This window comes from Canis lupus, chromosome 5, assembly GCF_048164855.1.
Source record: "Canis lupus baileyi chromosome 5, mCanLup2.hap1, whole genome shotgun sequence".
In the NCBI taxonomy this organism is placed as follows: domain Eukaryota; kingdom Metazoa; phylum Chordata; class Mammalia; order Carnivora; family Canidae; genus Canis; species Canis lupus.
In genome coordinates this window covers 21,983,232-22,004,655 of record NC_132842.1, presented here as the reverse complement: position 1 = coordinate 22,004,655, position 21,424 = coordinate 21,983,232, and the positions used below count along the sequence as shown (strand labels likewise).

At 45.4% G+C, this 21,424-nt stretch overlaps 1 protein-coding gene across 3 annotated transcripts in view; it reads right to left on the bottom strand.

Moving 5' to 3' along the window:
- Window positions 1-21,424, bottom strand: part of FAM171A1 (family with sequence similarity 171 member A1) — a 131,993-nt gene that overhangs the window by 56,589 nt on the left and 53,980 nt on the right. For all 3 annotated transcript variants that reach the window (XM_072825693.1, XM_072825694.1, XM_072825692.1), the window contains exon 2: window positions 3,275-3,502. In XM_072825693.1, coding sequence (XP_072681794.1) covers window positions 3,275-3,502 — 228 coding nt within the window. The remainder of the gene's footprint in view (window positions 1-3,274; window positions 3,503-21,424) is intronic.

Genomic DNA, 21,424 nt, shown 5'->3' with positions numbered 1-21,424 from the left:
TCAGGTTTATCCTTTTTAACAAATATTTCTCAGGTTATCCCCTATATCAAATCCACTTTCCAAGGCTCACAAAGCAGTGGTCTCCAACTTCAGTGAGTGCTTTTATCCAGAAGTGGAGTTGGGGGGTGGGGAGTTACTTATTCAATCGCAGACTTCTGGTTCAGTGTCTCCAGACTGAATGGATGAGCCCTGGAATCTGTGTTTTTTATAAGCACCTTCTTTTTTTTTTTTTTTTAAGATTTATGTATTTATTTGAGAGAGAAAGAACATGCATATACAAAGGGGTGGGAGGAGCAGAGAGTAGGGACAGAGAGAGAAACTTCAGCAGACTCCACAGTCAGCATGGGGCCTAATGCAGGGCTCTATCCCATGACCCTGAGATCATGACCTGGGCTGAAATCAAGATTTGGATGCTTAACCAACTGTGCCACCCAGGTGCCTCCAACAAGCACCTTCTAATGCTAATATCTATTCATCCTCCAGGCTTAGCTCCCCTCCTACCGCCTCCAGGAAGCATTTATTCCCTCACCTAGGCTGAACTTTCCTCCTCCAGCATCCCCTACGCATATATAGGCATGAACATACCCATTAGATGGAAGTGGCTTTGGTGGTGGCTGACTATGTAACTCCCAAACTAAGTATCAAACTCCCGAGGAGCAAGTTCTGTGTCTCTAGATATGTCTTCCCAGTGGCCAGGGCAGTGCCTGGCACATAGTAGGTACTTAATAAATATAAAGAGAATTTTGTGCATGAGGGTAGATGCCAGGGCTTTAGGAGGCAGATATATCCACATTTGGCTCCCACGTTCCCCAGAGGCAACGAGGACCCTGGTGGAGTGTGTCCAGTGGTGCAGTGGCACAGAGATGAACAGTGACATTGGTATTTTGCCAGCTGCTGTGCCATTTACTGAGCCCCTACTGTGTTTTAGGCACTGTAAGGGTGTTTATGAATGTTAACTGCTTTTTAATCAGAACAACCCTACCAGGTGGTATTAGGTCCACTTTGCAGAGATTGGCAAGGAAGCTAGTGGGGCTCAAGCTCAGATTGAGCACCAGAATCAGGTCAGCCAGTTTCAAACGCTACCCTGGCAACATCTCCCTGCAGCCCTCAGTCCATCCTCATCCTTCATCTCATCTTGATGCCAACAGATAATGTGGTCCAGGTGCTAACGGGAGCCTGAGGTGAGGGAACAGAAGGCAGGTCATGTCCAACTCCCCACCTACCCCATCCCAAGCTGAATCTGTGTCAGGCACCATCCTGACCCCTGTGGGAGACCACCGTTACCAAGTGGTGAATGGTGACATAATACTGTGATTTATAAGAAGAAATATGTATCCAGTCTTGGTCTGGTTTCTGGACCAGAGTTCCTAAACCCATGGAATTTCCTAAGTGGTAAGAGCCATAAAGGTGATGTGTTATTCGTAACATGTCTCTTCCAGTGCAGGGTTAGCTAATGAGGTGACTTTTAGAAAGCCTCTAGAACCTAAGGATGGGGGCTGGTTGTCAGAAGAACCAACCAAGTTGGAACTTTCAGCCCCAGCCCCTTGACCATGGGAGGGAAGAGGGGCTGGAGGTGTAGTCGATCACCAATGGCCAATGAATTCATCAGTCCTAATGATGTAATGACCCCTCTATACAAACCCAACAGGATGGAGGTTAGAGGGCCTCTGGGCAGGTGTACAGGTGTACACAGGGAGGTGCCAGGAGGGTGGTATGCCCAGAGGAGGCATGGAAGCTCTGCACACCGTCCTCCATACCTTGCCCATATGATCTCCTCCACCTGGATGTCCCTTTATTAGCCTTCATAAGAAGCCAGTGATCTAGTAAGTAAACTGTGTTCAAAATAAAAAACAAAAAAACCCCAGGGCCCCAACTGGTGTCACTTAGGCCAAGTCACCAGACTGGAACTTCATACGCTAACCTCATCTAACCTAAATGCAGTTTCAACCTTCCCCAGAAATACAGTTTTAATTGGGTCAGTCAAGAATTTTTGGATCAGCATCAGTGAGGTAATCCGACACACGGGCCCTCTCCATTCCCCCTCAAGAGAAGATGAGGTGATCCACCTAAGATCCCCTGCCTGCTCCTCTAAGGAATAGTAACTTTGCTGGAAATAGTCCTTTTGCTAGTAACTCATCACCCCACTCTCCTTTCTGTAAAAACCTTCCCTTTTGGGGATCCCTGGATGGCTCAGTGGTTTGGCGCCTGCCTTCGGCCCAGGGCGCGATCCTGGAGTCCCGGGATCGAGTCCTGTGTCGGGCTCCCTGCATGGAGCCTGCTTCTCCCTCCTCCTGTGTCTCTGCCTCCCTCTCTCTCTCTCTCTCTCTCTCTCTCTCTCTGTGTCTATCATAAATCAATCAATCAATCAATCAATCTTAAAAAAAAAAAAAACCTTCCCTTTTGTGCAACTCCTTGAAGCTCACCTCTACTTGTGAGATGGATGCTGCCCAATTCATGGATCACTTTTAATAAAGCCAAACAGACCTTCAAATTTAATTGAATGACTTTTGTTCTTTAACAACCATTTCCCTGAGTTCCGTGAGCCACTGTGGCTAATGAGTTGAACCCCAGGAGGGGGCTGGGAACATCTGATTTATTATAGCCAGTGGGTCAACAGCCCCAGGGGACAGCCTGGACTTGTGACTTGTGTCTGAGGCTGGGGGAGAGGCCAGGCATGTGGGACTGGGCACTTCACCTGTGGGATTGGGTGCTGCCTCCAGGTGGAGAGTGTCAGAAGTGAGTTAAACTGCAGGACACCCAGCTGGTGTCTGAGAATCTGAGAACTGCGTGATGTATGGAAAAAAGCTCCACACATTTGGTGATCAGAAGCGTAGGGACTGAGAAGAGTCCCGAGAAAACACAGAGGAGTGGGTTTTCCCGTAGCAGGTGAGAAGGGGGGAAAGAGAAAGACCATGTCCCATCACCCCCTGCCTCTCTGGCCAGCGCTCTTCTCTCTGGCCCCGTGAGGCAGAACGAAGAAGCTCCGTCCCAGAGCACTGCCCCAGTGCCATCCTGCCAGCCATAACCAACAAGGTACAAAAGAGGACGCTGGGGAAATGGGCAGAGACTCTAAGGCTTTTCAATTCCCTCATGTATGTCAACTGAGGGAGAGCCCCCACCTGCTTCATACAGGACCCCACCTTTCCTTCCCATCAGAAGCCCCCAAAAGTAAAGCAGAGATGAAACCCTTATTTTTCTGATCATCTGCCTTCCACTCTCAAAATCGCTTCTGTCCCATGTGCTCTGCTTTAGGGAAGGGTTAGGATGGCCTTACCAGGTAATCGGATTGGCTTCCAGGGGGCAGAGTTTGGCACGTAGGCGTGCTTCGTGGCGGTGACGATCAGCTGACTGCCCAGCTTATACTGGAACTTGATGAAGGCGACGCCATCTGTCCCCGAGGTACCAGAAGCAACAGACACCTGGTTGGTGAAAATCTCGATAAGCGCATCTGGGACGGGCTGGTGGGTGCTGGCGTCGCTGATGTGGACCTTCAGGGTCACCTCTGGAGCGAAGACAAAGCAACAAAGAACAACTGCTAGTACCTGGCCCACCTCAACAACAATTCTGCTGTAGCTAATAGGAGTGGAGAGTGGGCTGCACGAAGCAAATCTAGATCTACATCCAAAATATTAATTGTTGCAACCAGGAAACATTTTCTTGTTAGAGAGATTCCTTTTTGACTTTACACGATTTCCTTTTTTTCTCCCCCTCCCCCAAACCACTGCCCATCATAAACTGCCTTCCTCTTTGCTCCTGGCTGCTCACCCCAACAGGTAAGTAAGGGAAGAATTCTATCCCTTTAAGACATTGTGTGACAAACACAATACTGTTTTATCCTTCCCAGGGTAGCTGGCAGTTGGGGCCCAACCAGGGCCTGCGATACTACAGAAGGAGCAGGCTCAAAGAAGTGCATCCAGAGTCTCCGAAGACCTGCTGAGTGTGGACGAGAGCTACCTAGGATATCCGTGCTGGTTATCACGAAGACCAGCCCAAAAAGCAGTCCAAAATGTCTTTAAAAAGGAGGACCTGAAGAGTGGGAAGAGAGAAGCTTACAAGAAGGAAAAAAATAAAAAGTAAACATTTGAAAAGAGAGATGAAGTAGAGTAATATTGGCAAACCCAGATTACGAATCGAGGAGACATACAGATCAAAAGTCACGTTAAAAACCTAAGATGCAATGGATAGTTTTCATCTATTCATGCTGGAGATGTTTTACTGAGCTGCTACTCTGTGGCTGGGACTGTAGTTGTGTGAACCACAGCAGTGAAGGAAATCTGCTGGGGGATGTGCGGTGCAGGCACGAAGCGGGCACTGATGGAACAGCATATGCAAAGGCTCAGAGGCAAGGAAAAAACATGCTTCTTAGAGAAAAACAAACAGATTCTGAAGGAGAACAGACAGTGTGAGGGGCATGAGGTCCAGTGCGAGACGAGTCTGCAGAGGTGAGTAGGGGCCAGACCACTCAGGGCTTTAGAAGGGACCTAAAAGGATCATTCTTGATCCCAAGAGCAATGGAGAGGCACAAAGATTTTAAACAAGGGAATGGCAGTCAAACGTGTTATAGAAACACCTGGCTGTGGGGAAGAGGCAAGACAGGAGACTTGAGCATCCAGTTAAGAGGCTTCGGTAATCACCCAGGAAGAGATGAGGGGGACCAGACTCTAGCACCATGGTGGATGTCGATTACAAGATGCCAGCATGGCACTCCAGAACAATCAGAAGTGTTCCCTGCTCCGATAAACCCGTTTTTGTTCAGGTGTCATAGGTCCACTGGTCCACTCCTAAGGCATTCCTTGCCATACATCCTGAGCTGTGTCAGATCTGAAAGCCCTATTGATGCCTTTGGATAAAGATGAGGGGGTGAGGACAAGCAAAGACTCTCCAGGTGACCAGGGAGGGAGGCTCATGTTTGCAGAACCACTGCAGTCTGGCCCAGCGGAGTGCCGGACACGGAGGGGGAGGGAGGCTCGGCAGAGCTGGTCCCCTGGGAACTGGCCTGGGGCACAAGCTCCAGAGCTCTGTGGAAGCTCCCACTGGGTTTGAATCTGAGCTCCACCCAGTTCTAGCCATGGAGCTTGGGGCAAGGCACTTACCCTCACCTGGGCTGTTTCCTCCTCTATAAAGTGGAGGGGACACCACCACCTAGCTCAGCAGAGGATGGAAACATTCAGCGTCATGCCTCACAGGTGAGCATAAACACAGCGGTTACCATTACGTTAGTCCAATCACTGTGCTTGAAAGCACTCAGCATAGCATCCGGGGTGGGGGGGCCTGGATGGGGTGCAGAGAAGGGTGCCAGAGGGGAGAGAGGGATAAAGCAAAGTGCAGGGATGGAGGCATCCTTCTTCAGTAATAACTGAAGTAAGTAATGACTTTATACCCCAGGCCCTTTGCAATCACAGTGAGAAGATTGTCTTTTGGTTCAAGGACCGCTGCCTTGGTCACTGACCTTATGATACTAAACCTTCTAAATATTGCAAATTTCACTTAGTCAATCACCCTTTTTTTTTTTCACTGAGTGGCTTAATTTAGTTCTTGACTAGAAAACCATAAAGAGCAGCTGAAGAATCCTAGACCTAGGTGTTAAAGATGTGCACCAAACAAATCTCTCCAAACCTCCTAGAGAAACACATGCTAGAGAAGCTGAACATGGCTACTTGATTCAGAGAGAAAACTAATGTCCAGAGAGAGATAAAACCAGCATCATGAAAAGCAAGGATATGACGTTACAAAACACACTGAGTTAATCTCGAATCTCATCAGTTACCTTGACGCAGATTCACAGGATGTACGCCACACACGAGTTTTCTTATTTAACTTTGTGTCTTTGTGCTCCCAGGTGGCAGGTGAAATTATAACGTAAATTAACTCTGCTTTCATTAATACTCACACAGCAGAAATCCCCCAGAACAGGGCAAGTGGGAAGGTAGCTTTGTAGGGCTGCAGTGATAATTTATGTAATTTTATGATGATGAAACATTTATTAATAATTGGGATTACGAGGTTCCTGCTCTCTCTTGTTTGCTGCTTCGCAAGAGCAGCTAAGATTTCGAAAAAGCTAAAGCTTTCCTGAACCAACAGCGAAAGGAGTTTTTACTAAAAATCAACGTCCTAGATTCTACTATTGGGATTTCTTCTAACACCAGAAACCGACTTGACGTTCTGCAATTACATACTTTGAAAGAGATCGTTTAGCTACTTCTTTCGGTATGATAGGATGGGGGGAAATGTCAGCACGGTTAGGTGATTATCACAGCCTGCTGGGATATCATTTTCCTAGAGTAACATCTAGAACTAGGTTATCCATTCAACAGCAAACAAAATTGGTCTCCCCAGGAGAGTAATCCTAGGACTAGGTTAGGCTCTATTTACTGAAACTACTCTGAATTTTGCAGTTTAAAGGAAGACCCTATAGGGCAGCCCGGGTAGCTCAGCGGTTTAGCGCTGCCTTCAGCCCAGGGAGTGATCCTGGGGATCCGGGATCGAGTCCCACATCAGGCTCCCTGCTGGAGCTTGATTCTCCCTCTACCCATGTTTCTGCTTCTCTCTCTCTCTCTCTCATAAATAAATAAAATCTTTAAAAAATAAAGGAAGACCCTATAAATGGTCCAAACCTAAACACACATTAAGATGCACTCCGTATCGCCGTTGGTCAGTGAGAGCTGGTGGGTCCTGCTCAGCTGGGGCACCGTTCTGGACTCCTTACCCTGCACACCCATCACTGAGTCCTACTGATTTTGACTGCAGGATATATGTCACAAGGCAGGTCCTTCTTTCCCATCCTTGTTAACGCCGTCCTGTTTCAGACCTTGCCATCACTCGCCCAGCCTGCTGCCTGGCCTCTTCACAGAAACCACCACTGCCTTCACACCTGCCTCTGAGATCACAGTGAAGCCAGAGGGAGCTAGCTGACCTCCCCTAAACATGGCCAGGTGACAAATGGGGCCAGCGGCTTGTTTTTGAATGGTCCATGAGCTAAGAATGGTTTCTACCCTTTCAAATGGTTGGGGGAAAAAAAAATCAAAAGGATAGTTCATGTCATACCAAGATTATCTAGAATGTGAATCTGTGTCCATAAATAAAGTTTTATTGGAACACAGCCACGGCCATTTGCATATTGTCTAAGGCTGTTCTTGCGTTTCAGTGGCAGAGCTCAGAAGTTTTGACCTCATGGTTTGCAAAGCCTGAGCTATTATTTACTTCTGGTTCTTAAAATGAATCTGCCAGCCCCCGACCTACAGGATACATTTCAAGGCACCTGAGGGCCTCCACGGTCAGGACCCCTGATTCCCACATATTGTCCACAGGCCCGCAGACACCATCCCCTGTGCTCTCCTTCCTGCTGCTTCTCATCTTTGTAGGAAAGGCCTTTCTACAATGTTACTTTCATGTTCCTCATTCCTACTCATTCTTTAAAAGTTCTACCTAAGGTTTGAGAAGCTGCTCCTGACTCACCAACCCCTCCCCAAACTGGGTTAAAGGCCCCTTATGTCCATCCCCAAAGCTGTACACAACACTGAAACTGCTTCTGTTTTCACTTCAGTGTTTACAGCAGGCCCACGACGCGGGTAGACAAGACGATCAAACCCCTGACCTTGAGGAACTTTTGGCTTTAGACATTAAATAAATACCAAGTGTAATTATGAACTGGGAACCACAGGATACCATGATGAGGGGGAGCCTACCCCCAACAGGGCGGTCAGGGAAGGCAGGTGTTGTGTAAGCTCAGGCCTGAAGGACACCCAGGAACCAACCAGGCAGAGGTGCAAATGTCCTGAGGTGAGAATCACTGGGATGCTGGAAATGAATAAAAGTCAGCGTGGAGAGAAATGCACGAGTGCAACCAACCATCCTAATACTGCACTTTCCGATTCAGGGGCTACCAGCCATATGTGGGCATTGAAATTTAAGTTTAAATTAATCAAAATAAAATTAAATCAGAAATTGAGCTCCTGGATCTCGCTAGGCACATTTCAAGTACTCCACGAGCATCTGTGGCTAGGGGTGTAGTTCCCACATTGGACACCAGCATTGCAGAAAATTCTATTGGATAGCACTGATCACTAACTACAAACTCCATCTCAGGATCTGAGCAAAGAAACGCAGGTGCCCAAATGGTTCGATGAAGAAAATACATCTGAGCACGACTCTGAAGCAGCTCCTTAGCAGGCCTCATGGGTTTGACCTGCACTTGAAATCCTGACAGTGACTTACAAGGCTCTGTGTTCTCTATTCCACCCCCCAAGTATCTGCCAGCCCTCGTCCCCCACACCATCCCCCAATCGAGGAGTAAGAAGGAGGCCAGGGTTCTGGGAACATGCTTTGTGCCGAACTTTCTTTGCATGGCACGCGTTTCCCTAACATTCTTCCATGCATCTTTCTCCTCCTCATCTGCTTAAATGTCACCTCCTGGGGCACCTGGGTGGCTGAGTTGGTGAAGCATCTGATTCTTGGTTTGGGCTCAGGTCATGATCTCAAGGTCATGGGATTGAGCCCTGAGTGCTCAGCTCAGCCCTCTGTGCTCAGCAGAGATTCTTTCTCTCTCCCCCCCCCGCCCCTCCCTCTACTCCCTCACTCTTTTTCTAAATAAAAAGGTCACCTCCTGAATGCCCACCAGTTCTTTTTTCTGTTTAAAGTTTTTTTTTTAACTTTTTTTTTTAAGATCTTATGTACTTATTCATGAGACACATACACACACACACACACACACACACACACACACACACAGAGGCAGGCACAGAGACACAGGCAGAGGGAGAAGCAATCTCCAAGCAGGGAGCCCGACACAGGACTTGATCCCTGGTCTCCAGGATCATGCCCTGGGATGAAGGCGGTGCTAAACCGCTGAGCCACCTGGGCTGCCCTAAAATTTTTTAAATTTTATTTTTAAAATTTAAATTCAATTAACATCAACTATTAGTTTCAGAGGTAGAGTTCAATGATTTATCAGTCTTATATAGCTTTTATCTTGGAAATTTTAAAACGTCTATACAAATAGGAAGAATAGTATGAGGAAACCCTCTGTACTACTCAAGTTTCAAATACCAACTTTCTACCATTCTTCTTTCATCTATTCTCCCGATTCAACTTTTCCTTCCTTTTCACTTTTTTGCTGGAACATTCTGAGGCAAATCCCAGACAATGATATTAGGTCACATTACTTCCCCATTAATATTTCCGTTTACAACAGATAAAGACTTGGGGCTCCTGGGTGGCTTAGTCGGTTAAGTATCTGGCTCTTGATTTTGGCTGAGGTCACGATCTCAGGGTGGTGGGATCGAGCCCCAAGTTGGGGGATAAGCATGGAGCCTCCTTAAGATTCTCTTTCCCCCTCTTCCCCTTCCCTGTTCCCTCTCTAAGAAAACCCCCAAAACAAAAGATTAAAAATAACCAAAATGGGACACCTGGGTGGCTCAGTGATTAGCGTCTGCTTTCAGCCCAGGGCGTTATCCTGGAGTCCCAGGATCGAGTCCCACATCAGGCTGCCTGCATGAAGCCTGCCTCTCTCTCTCCCTGTGTGTCTGCCTCTCTGTGTGTGTGTGTCTCTCGTGAATGAATAAATAAAATCTTTAAAAATAAAATAATCAAAATGCCATTATCATACCCAATTCATGGAAACCTCTTTATATTATCTCATATCCAGCAAAAATTCAGTTTTCTCTGCTTATCTAAAACCAAATTTTTTTTCACAATTTTGACTGTCCTATCTAAAATGCCAATCCCAACTCCACCCTGTGCATCTGATACTATTCTGCTCTGCTTCTTCTTTTATGCATAACACTTGTCAATTCTCTCTTTTTTTTAAAGGGTTTATTTATTTGACACAGAGAGAGAGTGCAAACGCATGCGAGTGCACAAGCAAGGGGAGGGGCAGACAGAGAGGGAGAAGCTCCCCGCTGAGCAGGGCTCCATCCCAGGACCCTGAAGTCATGACCCGAACCAAAGGCAGGTGTTTAACTGACCGAACCACCTGAGTGTCTCCACTTATCAATCCTAACGTGTTTATAACTTACATGTTTATTAACTGTCTGGTTCTTCCAGAATGTAAGCTTCGAGAGAGCTATTATGTGTTTCTTTTTTTTTCTTTTTCATTCATATATTCTAAGCTCACAGAATAACGTCTGGCACATAGTAGGCACTCAATATGTATGCTGAATGAGTCACTAAAACTAACAGGCATTTCTAGATATCATCTGGTGCATAGCCTAAATATCCTTCGTGTGATTTTTTTGTTGTTGTTGTTCCATTAATTTCCTATTCATTATGATTTTCAATAGACACTACTGAAATTCATTTGAAAAGCACTGATTCAGATAGCTAATGAACTGTAATAATCAGAAAATATTTACTGTATGCTTAGCATGACATTAGGTTCTGTGGGAGATAAAAAAGAAGAAAAAGGATACAGCCCCTGTTTTTGAGAAGTTTAGGGGTTTTCGCTACAGAGAACAAAAAGGATGAAACCGGGTAAGACAGAGCAAAAATATGGCAAAGATGAGACTAATGAGGTCTGGAGGTTACAAACAAAAACCAAGGAAAAAGACCTCAAAGCTCTGTAGATGTAGAGGTGATGTAGGGGTGACAGGAGAAGACTTACAAAGGGGGTGGCCAGGGTGCCTGAGTGGCTCAGTGGATTAAGCACCTGCCTTTGGCTAAGGTCATGATCCCAGGGTCCTGGGATGGAGCCCTGCTCAGCAGAGAGCCTGCTTCTCCCTCTCTCCCTGCCTGCCACTCCCCTTGCTTGTGTGCTCTATCAAATAAATAAATAAACAAACTAACTAAAACAAATAAATAAACTAAAACAAATGGGGTGCCCTTGAGCATACTGTGACCTGGACCAGGCATTGGTTTTACAGGCAAATCCTGCATGAATACTGGCCCAATGATTATGGTTTATGGAGTTCAGTGTGGGATGCTTCTGGAAGAGCTAAGAGTTGAAGGGAGGCTGGAAGGAAGGATAAGTGTGGGAAGGTGACCCGCATCTCCTGAACAGCCTTCCCTTCTTGACTCTGTTCCCACATCATGCATTCGGCCTCAGGCAGATGCCAGAAACATCCGTTTGCCAGCCTCCTAGGTAGCTAAGGAGGAGGGATGGAGGATGGACTTGGACTCCGCTAATCTGAAGTCCTCATGCTGGGTTTTGATTTAGAAAGCAGCAACATAAAAAAGCAGGTGCTTTTTCTGACCAAAGCAGGATGCACCTGGTTTGGGGCCAGCAGCGCAAGCCGCCGCCCTGCCTCAGTGCAGGAGGGAGACGAGGTGGCCCTGGCTCAGTCTTGCCATATGGGCAAGTTCTGGGCATGGTTCTGGCTGTGAGCCTCATCCTCCCCGAACTTCTGTGAGCTACCTAAAAGCTTTATTTTATTTTATTTTATTTTATTTTTATTTATTTGACAGGGAGAGAGAGAGAGAGAAAGCACAAGCAGGGGGAGTGGCAGGCAGAGGGAGAAGCAGACTACCCACGGAGTGGGGAGCCCAATGTGAGACTCAATCCCAGGACCCTGGGATCATGACCTGAGCTGAAGGCAGACGCTTAACTGACTGAGCCACCCAGGTAGCCTAACTAAAAGCTTTAATGATATACATCTAGTTAAACTAGCCAGAGCGGGTAGTGGTGTCTGCACACCTCAGCTTCTGTACTATCCTAGCAGGACACCATATGGCTGAGGACCATCTCCTTGAAGCTGCACCCACCAGGGTCTCCTCCCAAGCTCTGGCCTAACTTCTCAGTATGCATGATAGTTAATTTTATGTGTCTACATCACTGGGCCACAGGGTGCCCTGATATGTGGTCATTGTTATTCTGGGGTGCTTCTGGATGAGATTAACATTTAAATGAGACTGAATAGGGCAGCCCCGGTGGCGCAGTGGTTTAGCTCCACCTGCAGCCCAGGGTGTGATCCCGGAGACCGGAGATCGAGTCCCACATCAGGCTCTCTGCATGGAGCCTGCTTCTCCCTCTGCCTGTGTCTCTGCCTCTCTCACTCTCTCTGTCTCTCATGAATAAATAAATAAAATCTTTAAAAAAAATAAATGAGACTGAGTAAAACAGATTGTTTTCCTTAATGTGAGTGGGCCTCACCCAATCAGTTGAAGGCCTGGATAGAACAAAAAGGCTGACCCTCCCTGAAATTCCTCCTGCCTGACAGCCTTTGAACTGGCACATTGGCTTTTCCTGCTTTCTGACTTGAGCTGAAATACGGGCTCTGTCGCGGTCTCAGGTCTGCCAGGCTTTGCATGGAAACCACACCATCGGGTCTTCTGGGTCTCCAGCTTGATGAATCATGCTGCAGATCTTGGGACCTGTCGGCCTCCATAATCACATGAGTCAATTCTGTATGATAAATCTCGTTCTACACAAACATACATCCTATTGCTTCTGTCTCCCTGGAGAACCCTGACTAACATAATATCCATCCTGTGTTCCAATCCTGTCTGCTCAGGTGGGTGGACCCCTGGAATGTGTGCTTAGGTCTCTTCTTGCTACACACTCTTACTCAGAGAATTATTCAGGATCAGGAATTTAGCCACTGCCTCTGGAGCACTCTTCTCAAAGTTTCATCAGCCAGTGAGAGAATCAAGAAGGAAGCAACAACTACTCAGGAATCCTTCCACCATGATTCAGGGTTCTTTTGCTCTTGGCAAACACAGAGTTTGGCTCTGTGGGCACCAGTGAGTCCATTTGAAGTAGTACAAAGAACATCTGCTTTGTGGGTAGAAAATGAAACATTATCTTTTAGTCATTTCCTTTCTTCTGCCACAGATTTAGAACTCAATGCAACCAGGCTGTTTCAAATTGTTGGCTTCAGAGAAGCTACCAGTTAAGCAGCAAGTTGAGCAAAGATAATGGTAGGGGCAAGAGGCAGGGAAGATGGTACACACTTTTCAGATACACGGAAGGGAATCCAATCAGTTTTTTTCTTCCCAAAGATTTTATTTATTTATTTGAGATAGAGAAAGTGAGTGAGAGAGAGCTAGGGGTGTGTGTGCACGGCAGTGGTATAGGCAGGCTCCTTACTGAGCAGGGAGCCTGGCAGGGGGCTCAATCCCAGGACCCCGGGGTCATGACCTGAGCTGAAGGCAGACACCCAACCCACTGAGCCACCCAGGCGCCCTCAGCGCAATTTTAACACACTGCCCGCAAACACTGAGGGGTCTTGTTTTTCCTTCTCCCCCTTCTTCTTCAAACACTTCATACCCTATTATTTTCCAACAAGTGATGGGATGCATCATTTTATAATCTCTCATCCGAACTCCAAGACCAACACCTCAAGCTCTCTGTTCCGTTGACCTGCTAACACGCAAGACTCCAGACTCCAGATCGGATGGTGAAGTTCTTTGCTGTTTTCGCTGGGGACGGAGCTAGGCGACAACTTTCACCTGCTCTTGAACAGCCGAAGCTTCTCGCCTTTCAGATCAACGTAGCCTCACAAACTCCAGATTCATCTGGAAGGGAAAATGAAGTTTGTGCACTCCCATCTTTTTTTTGTTTGGTTTTGTTTTTGTTTCTGTGAAGTTTCTGGCTCCCTCTGGCTGTTTTTCATTGCCCTTTTATATCCTCTGAAATTAGCCTTTATTTTGGGATTTTCATTTTTTCTTTCCTTTTGCTTTTTAGGGCTGGGTTGGTCTCCACAGCAACCCACCGGAGTGGGAATGCCGCACTTGCCAGGTTGGCCACAGTGGCCTCGCAGAGAGGAGGTCCTTTTCCACCAGCAGACTCAGCAAAGGCTTCTGTCCCAAGTTGCCTGGAACCCTTGTGGTTGCCTCACCCCAGGCCAACTGGTGGAAAAGGACCTCTGTCTTTAGCCGCCAGCACTATGATTAGATTTAACCCAAATTCAGGGCAGTTGTGCCGGCTTTTCATGTCTTACCTAAAACAATAAAAAATTACGCAATCATTTAAAAAAACATTTTCCAAATGGGAACTTATCTTTAAAACGTTACCAGACCTTTGCTCTAAGAGACTTTGCCCCGTGTGACTTGGTGCTGGCGTTTTTACAGTGTCAGGAGACTCACAGGACTTCCCTGTGAGCAATTATGCAGCAATTATAGGCACATCCTAGGATGCCCGATATGCGAAGAGGAAACTTTCCATCTACTTTATTTCTTTTATAAATAGGAAAGGTTTATTTTACTTTGCAATCTGGCAAAATTAGAATGCACTTTGTACTAGAGTTTTCTTGTATTTTCTCCAGTTTTGCATAGCACATATGCACCTGATCATTCAATTTTATTTGCTCTCAAAATTTAATGAATCATGTCTTTCAAGCAAATTATCTATACATGTTATCTTTTGAGACCTATATATAATATATATTGTATAAAATATCTTGCATGATCTATTAACATATACTATATTAGTGATATATAATTGTTAAAATATACATTACAGATAAATAACATGCTATATATTAAGATGTATGTTACATAATATATAGCATATAATACGTATATACAGTACATATAATATACAAGTCAATAAAAATCTGCTGTAATTGTATATCCTAGGATTCCCTTATTCCAATTTTAGCTGCACTTAAAGCATTTGGCAAACCTTGTGAGTGTTTGATTATAAAAGTAATATTCAGGGGATCCCTGGGTGGCTCAGTGGTTTAGAGCCTGCCTTCAGCCCAGGGTGCGATCCTGGAGTCCTGGGATCGAGTCCCGCATCGGGCTCCCGGCATGGAGCCTGCTTCTCCCTCTGCCTGTGTCTCTACCTCTCTCTCTCTCTCCCTCTCTCTGTCTATCATGAATAAATAAATAAAATCTTTTTTTTTAAAGTAATATTCAGTATGGCATTCTTCTGCAAAGGCCAACACTTCCAATCTGTCCTCAGAAGAGAAGGACAATGCAGGCATGCTTCAGAGGGACAAATCTGCTGGTCCCTCCTGGTCCCTCCCTCCCTCTTGGTCTTGGCAGTGTCATTCTGTACTTAAGACACCTTTTACTCTCGATTGAATCAGGAGCTGCCCTGACACTGTGCTCACAATATCTGCTGCAGAATTCCTCCCTCATTTTGGGAGGAAAATCCCTGCAAATTATCAGCAGAGGAATATGATTTGTGTATTTCCGTTTGAATTTCTATTTACTTGAAAAAGTATGTAAGAGATAAATTTGCTGCTGCAGCCCCCCCTTGGGAAGTTAGAATCCCATTTTGTGCCTTTTTGTGTTTTACAATCTCTGGCAAGTAACTCGTGCTCGGAACTTCATGAAAAGGCTGCTCCACGGTAGACTCACAGTTACAGCTTCTGTTGGGATTATGAGAGATCTGTGCAGGCATCCACTGAGTGCTGTTTACACGAGTGGCTTCTGCTGGCTACTCACCTCTGCACGGCATGTGTTTTGAGCTTATTTCTCATCACAGACTCAACAGGCTCTGTCTACATACAACACATTCTCTCACCCACCCACCTCCATTCCCATGCCCCATCTAACTGTCCCTCTCTCTATATTACTTCCATCTTGGCAAGGCTGCCAGGGTATCTCTGGGCCATAAATCAGTGGGATCCCCCCTCCCATAAGAAATACGCATGAGAGTCAAACCAATGATTATCCCATTAACAACTTTCTACCCATCATCACCAAGTTGCCAAGAATGTTGAAATACACAATAAACATTCACAAAAACACAGCTATTAAAAAAGCTGATAGAGAGAATACATGAGCTATACATGTATAACATGTATGATACTGACTTTCTATTTTTTACAGCAACAGGATGGCTTTTTCCCTCCTACCCGAAACACTCTATAATGGAAATAGAAAAATATAATACTCGAATACCAACCATCTACTGAAGCGTACTGGATAAGGATCCTGTTAAGTCTTGCCATTTACAAATAAGTTAAACGGCAGAAGTCATTCTCTGTTGCTGCACCTGGTACAAAATGAAGCTTTCTGGGGCTGGTCCCATATGGGTTTTATGCTATAAAAGCAACTATAAAGTGACTACATTCTTGAGACTGATCAAGGGGTTATTTCGGTAAATATCTCAGGGTAATCTTGAAACTGTTACTGGATTGATCTGATTCAACTCAACAACTTACAGGAATAACCAAGTATTCTCAAGCAAAATGATTTCAGAATGTTCCTATGATCGATCCCACCATAAAAGTGATCTGACAATAAACTGAATTGACATAATCCCAATCCTTTTACATGGTAACAGGAATCACTCAGATGGAGCTTTAAAGTACTATGTGAAGGTACGATTAGTTACCTTGGGGAAAACTTCTCCAAAAAGTTCAAACCAGTTTAAAGTGAAAGATGCTCCAGCTGTTCAGAAGACAGAAGAACTGAAATAGTTACTGGACATCAAGCTGGTGCTAAATACAGCTTTTTAAAAAGCCGTGTCTCCAACTCTAGAGACCTTTTCCATAGAAATCAATGTGTATATAAAAACCCAACAACATACTCATTTTAGTCAGATATGGCAAAGTACATGATGACTCTAACATGGCAATGTCAATATGGTAAATACATGTATGAGCTCACAGAGCATCCTTCCACACTGAAAGAGAGAATTATGACAATGTAACACTACAGTGGCCAGAGAATCCAGTGTTTTTAAGGAAATCACTGGAAGGAACCACTTTAAAAGGCTTCTGTTCTGTTGGTGTTTTAAAATTTTCACCAAGGCACAAGGTTCCCTCAGGAGAGTTTGGAAGAATCTGGGAACTGTGAAGGTAATGAGCAATATTAAGCATGTCAATAAAATTAACACACACACCTTCGCCAAGCTTTAAAGATCTGCTGGAAGATGCTAGTGGATGGTTGCCAAGGGAACTTGGTGGAGGAAAAACTGTGTGTGTGTGTGGGGGGGGGCATGCACGTGTGTTTCCAGATCTCCTTATATCTATGGATACACACTTTTCATAGTTTTTGTCTAGGTCGAGAGCAACATGACATGACTATTTTGAATAAAGAAGCCTACAGATGTTTATTATTAAGAAGTGTAGGTTTTATTTTTCGTTTTTTCTTTTCGTTTTTTTAGCAAGTCGTTTCTCTCTCTAGGAAGAAAACAGAAAGTGCTAAGTGGGAGCTAGTAGTGAAGAAGCGGATTCATTAATTACTTTTAGAATTGACAGAAGGGGCAAAAACACGAGCTGAAGTGGCCTGCTGGAAGGCTGTGAATAACCCAAGTGTCCAAGGCTCTCTGGCACTTGTTCTTCTATGAAAGAAAGATAAAGGTCCTAGGAGCAGCTGGTTTAGTCAATGCAGTGATTAAATCACCCATATGTGCTTATCTTTCCAAGGGAATGGAGATAGTGAAAAGCTACAGTGAACGTATTATTAAAATGTTCCTTTCTGTTTCAGAAAGAAGCTTAGCTATCTTAGGGCACTTTGAGGTCCTTGATGTGAACGTCCACGAATACTGCCAAGTGTATACAGAAGGCGTGTTTCATGGCCACAGCGTGCACAGTTGGCTTCCGGCTCCTCCTCACTCAGGAGCTATGTAGTCCCGGTCAAGCTCACAGCCTCCTTGAGCTTCCATGTCTTCATCCACAAAACATGGATACCGACTGCCTTGAAGACCTCCTAGGATTTGCTGAAGGACCAGCAATGATGTTCTGGAAGTGTCTGCCAGCGCGAGCTAATTCCTCACCTCCTCACCTGCATTCCTCTAACTTCCCCCGTGAAACAAGACCTCAGGGCTTCCTCTCCCTCCACCTCCAAAAGCTTCTCAATGAAAGAGTAATCAGAAAAGGAAGATAGTGTGCTTTTCTGAGCATGGGGCTGGAGGACTCTGACAACCTGTATTTGAGTCTCATCTCCCCACTGATTCCTTAATGCTCTTAATTAGTTTTCTACTCTGTAAAAAAGGAGGTAACATTGCACCCCATGATCATCTCATAGAGCTACAGCGATGTAGTAAAAGTGCTTAGTATATATAATATAGCAGCACCTGATGAGGGTTTAATAACTGTTAGCCATTTCTCTTTTTAAAAGATTTTTTAAAATTTTATTTATTCATGAGAGACGCAGAAAGAGAGGCCGAGACACAGGCAGAGAGTGAAGCAGGCTCCCTATGGGGAGCCTGATGTGGGACTCGATCCCAGGATCACAACTTGAGCCAAAGGCAGACGCTTGGGCAGCCCGGGTGGCTCAGTGGTTTAGCGCCTGCCTTCAGCCCAGGTGTGAACCTGGAGACCCGGGATCGAGTCCCACGTCCGGCTCCCTGTGTGGAGCCTGCTTCTCCCTCTGCCTGTGTCTCTGCCTCTCTCTCTGTGTCTCTCATGAATAAATAAATAAAATCTTTTTTTTTTTTTTTAAAGGCAGATGCTCAACCACTGAGCCACCCAGCCTAGCCATTTCTATAATTGTTTTCCAACATCTGATTCTTACATGAGGATCACCAAGGACCTTTAGAAAGTTTATGAAATACTTCCTGAAAAGGTTCATGGAAGATTCTTCCTTCATTTCACACTCACCCCGACAAGTCCCAAGGACACAAGGAGCTGCCTCTGCTAGGAGAGAGCTCCACCTGGGTCTCTCATATTTCTGAACATGTTGTAAGGCACAGATTACTCTTCGTCCTAGACTATGTCTTCAAGGATGTTTAGAGAACAGCCATGCAAGATAGATGTGTCTCCCTGTCCACGAAGGACAGGCATGGCCTTTGCAGTTCCCTTAGCTTCTGTAATGCAACCCACTGAGTGTGCAGGTATCTTCCAGCTCTTTGGGAAAGGGGGTTCAGGAAATCGGGGCAAGAACATCAATATTCTAGCTGTTGCTACTGCTGTGAGGGATAACTAGTCCTTCATCTCTGACCCACAAGTGTTGTGTCTTATGCCTGAGTCTATCAGGCCATGGGTGGCTCTTCTTACAACAGGTAGGGTGAAATACAGACCCTTCATGGTTCTGGACAGCCTGTTAGGAACCCAGGGGAGTCCTGGATTTATGAAGGCACTGAGGCAGGAAAGGAGTGGGTGAGAGTCCTGGGAGACTCAGGAAAAAACAAGAGATAAGACAGTCCCAAGTTTGGGGGAATGAACACCTTTTGGCTTATGAAGGTTCTTTTTCACCAGTGAAGTTTCACATTCTTTTTTTTCTTTTTTTTTATTTTTTTTAATTTTTATTTATTTATGATAGTCATACAGAGAGAGAGAGAGAGGCAGAGACACAGGCAGAGGGAGAAGCAGGCTCCATGCACTGGGAGCCCAACGTGGGATTCGATCCCAGGTCACCAGGATCGCGCCCTGGGCCAAAGGCAGGCGCTAAACCACTGCGCCACCCAGGGATCCCTCTTTTTTTTTTTTTTTTTTTTTAAGATTTATTCATTTATTTTTAAAGAGAGAGAGAGAGAGAAAGAGAGCACATGCATGTGAGCAGAGGGAGGGGCAGAGGGAGTAGGAGAGAAAGAGTTTCAAGCCAGCTTTCCACTGAGCAAGGAGTCTGACTCAGGACCCCATCCCATGACCCTAAGATCATGACCTGAGCTGAAACCAAGAGTGGGACACCTAACTGACTCAGCCACCCAGGCGACCTTCAAATTCTTAAATAATTCTCTATCAGGGATGACCCAGCTTACCCTGTTCTCTTGGCAAATTCTAACCTCTCCCACTCCTCCTATCACACCTAGCCCCCTGCTAGTCACCCTGCTCCACTGGTTTAATGTGGCCCTTCAACTCCAGGATGTTCCACATGGGCCCCGCCTCCCCCACAGGAACACAGGGAGAAGCAGCAGAATCCATGGGTTTTCCACTCCAAGCATTAGTGTGTGTTCTGTTTGTTTTTAAAGCACCGATCATGGGGATCCCTGGGTGGCTCAGTGGTTTAGCGCCGCCTTTGGCCTAGGGCGTGATCCTGGAGTCCTGGGATCTAGTCCCACATCAGGCTCCCTGTGTGGAGCCTGCTTCTCCCTCTGCCTGTGTCTCTGCCTCTCTTTCTGTGTCTCTCATGAATAAATAAATAAAATCTTGAAAAAAATAAAAATAAAGTATTGAGCATTTTAGTTCCCTTTTCAACTTTAAGAGTTGAAAAGCCCCAGTTAGGTCATCACAAGCAATAATGATAAATGGGATTAAAAACCTATGCTCATTAGTTGCTATGCATTTAACATTTGAAAATGTACATTTGCTTAGTGAAATACCATCTCCGCTTTTCACACGTCTGAATAAATCCTGTATTAATGAGACAGCACTGTAAACTGTGTTCACTTCTACATGTTTTAGAACCGTATTAATGTTCTGGTTAACACCAATATTTATGAAATTCAATTTATTGGGGTCATATGAGAAATTTAAAACGTTTCACAACCAACTTAAATTTCCTGCTCCATCTGAGGGGAAAAAACGTGCCTATTCTGAACAACAAAGTACTGGTCTTTGTGATCTTTTTTCCGTGGTGAGCAGCACCAATATACAATATTTTCCACACGGTTTAAGGTTTATAGAATGGTTCTTACTTTGTGCCAAATGGATTAACATCTCACTTTCTAGCCTTTATAGCTCATATACTGGCATCAGTGTCAATAAAGGGATTTTATTTTCCGCTCTTGCCTTGAAAAATAAGAGTTCCACACTCCTCTTCACTGCCAACTCGATTAATAATTCTGCAACATAAAATGGGAGATTTATTTTTCCAAGCTTCAGTACAGAAGGTCTGCCATATTTTGTCTTACACTTGGAAGTTGATGCTATTATTAGCTCTTCTTCACAAAGGCAATGTTAAATGTCACCTGTCAAATGGGTCACACGTGTATATTCACTGAAAAAACACTTGGCTCAGATGTAGAATTCAAAAGTTATTGGAGAGGCAGGGCCAATGATCACATCCCCCAAGAGCGCCTGTTTGGCCAAAGGAGTTAGGAACACAATTGTAGGCAGGAAAGTCCACCTACGAAAGAGGTTAGAATGAAGTTTCAAGGTGGCCAGCTGCTAACTGGCCTTTCCTGCCCACTAGCCAGGGAGAGAGTGCTAGTTGGTGCACCCTCCCACTGGGAATCTGAAGCAAACCACCTGGAATGGGGGAGAAGTGGTGGGGAGTGTCAGAGGCTTCATCCCCACAAAGAAGAAACAGAGGGCTCTTGGCTCTGTTAGAACTTTTAACCCTTCACTTTACGGATGAAGATTGAGCTTCTCAGTCCAGGTTACAAGGCTATCCTGTAACTGAGATGGGGCTGTAAAGGTGAGGAGGTGCCTTGAACTCTGACATCTTAAATGAGGTTTTGCTGTCCTCCTGTGGGGACTACCTACCTGTCCCAGGGCTGGCTAATTCCTATAGAGAGAGCAAACTACATTTGTGAGCATGCCTGCATATGCAAACAAACCCATCTAGAATCCACTACCTCAGCCACCTCCTTTATGGGCCTCTCACATTTCAGGCCACTATCCCCACCCCTACTGCCCCCAGGGCCAGATATCAGGCAATGAGGGACAGCCCCTGTACCAGAGTCTGCTGAAATTATTCAAACTAGCCTATC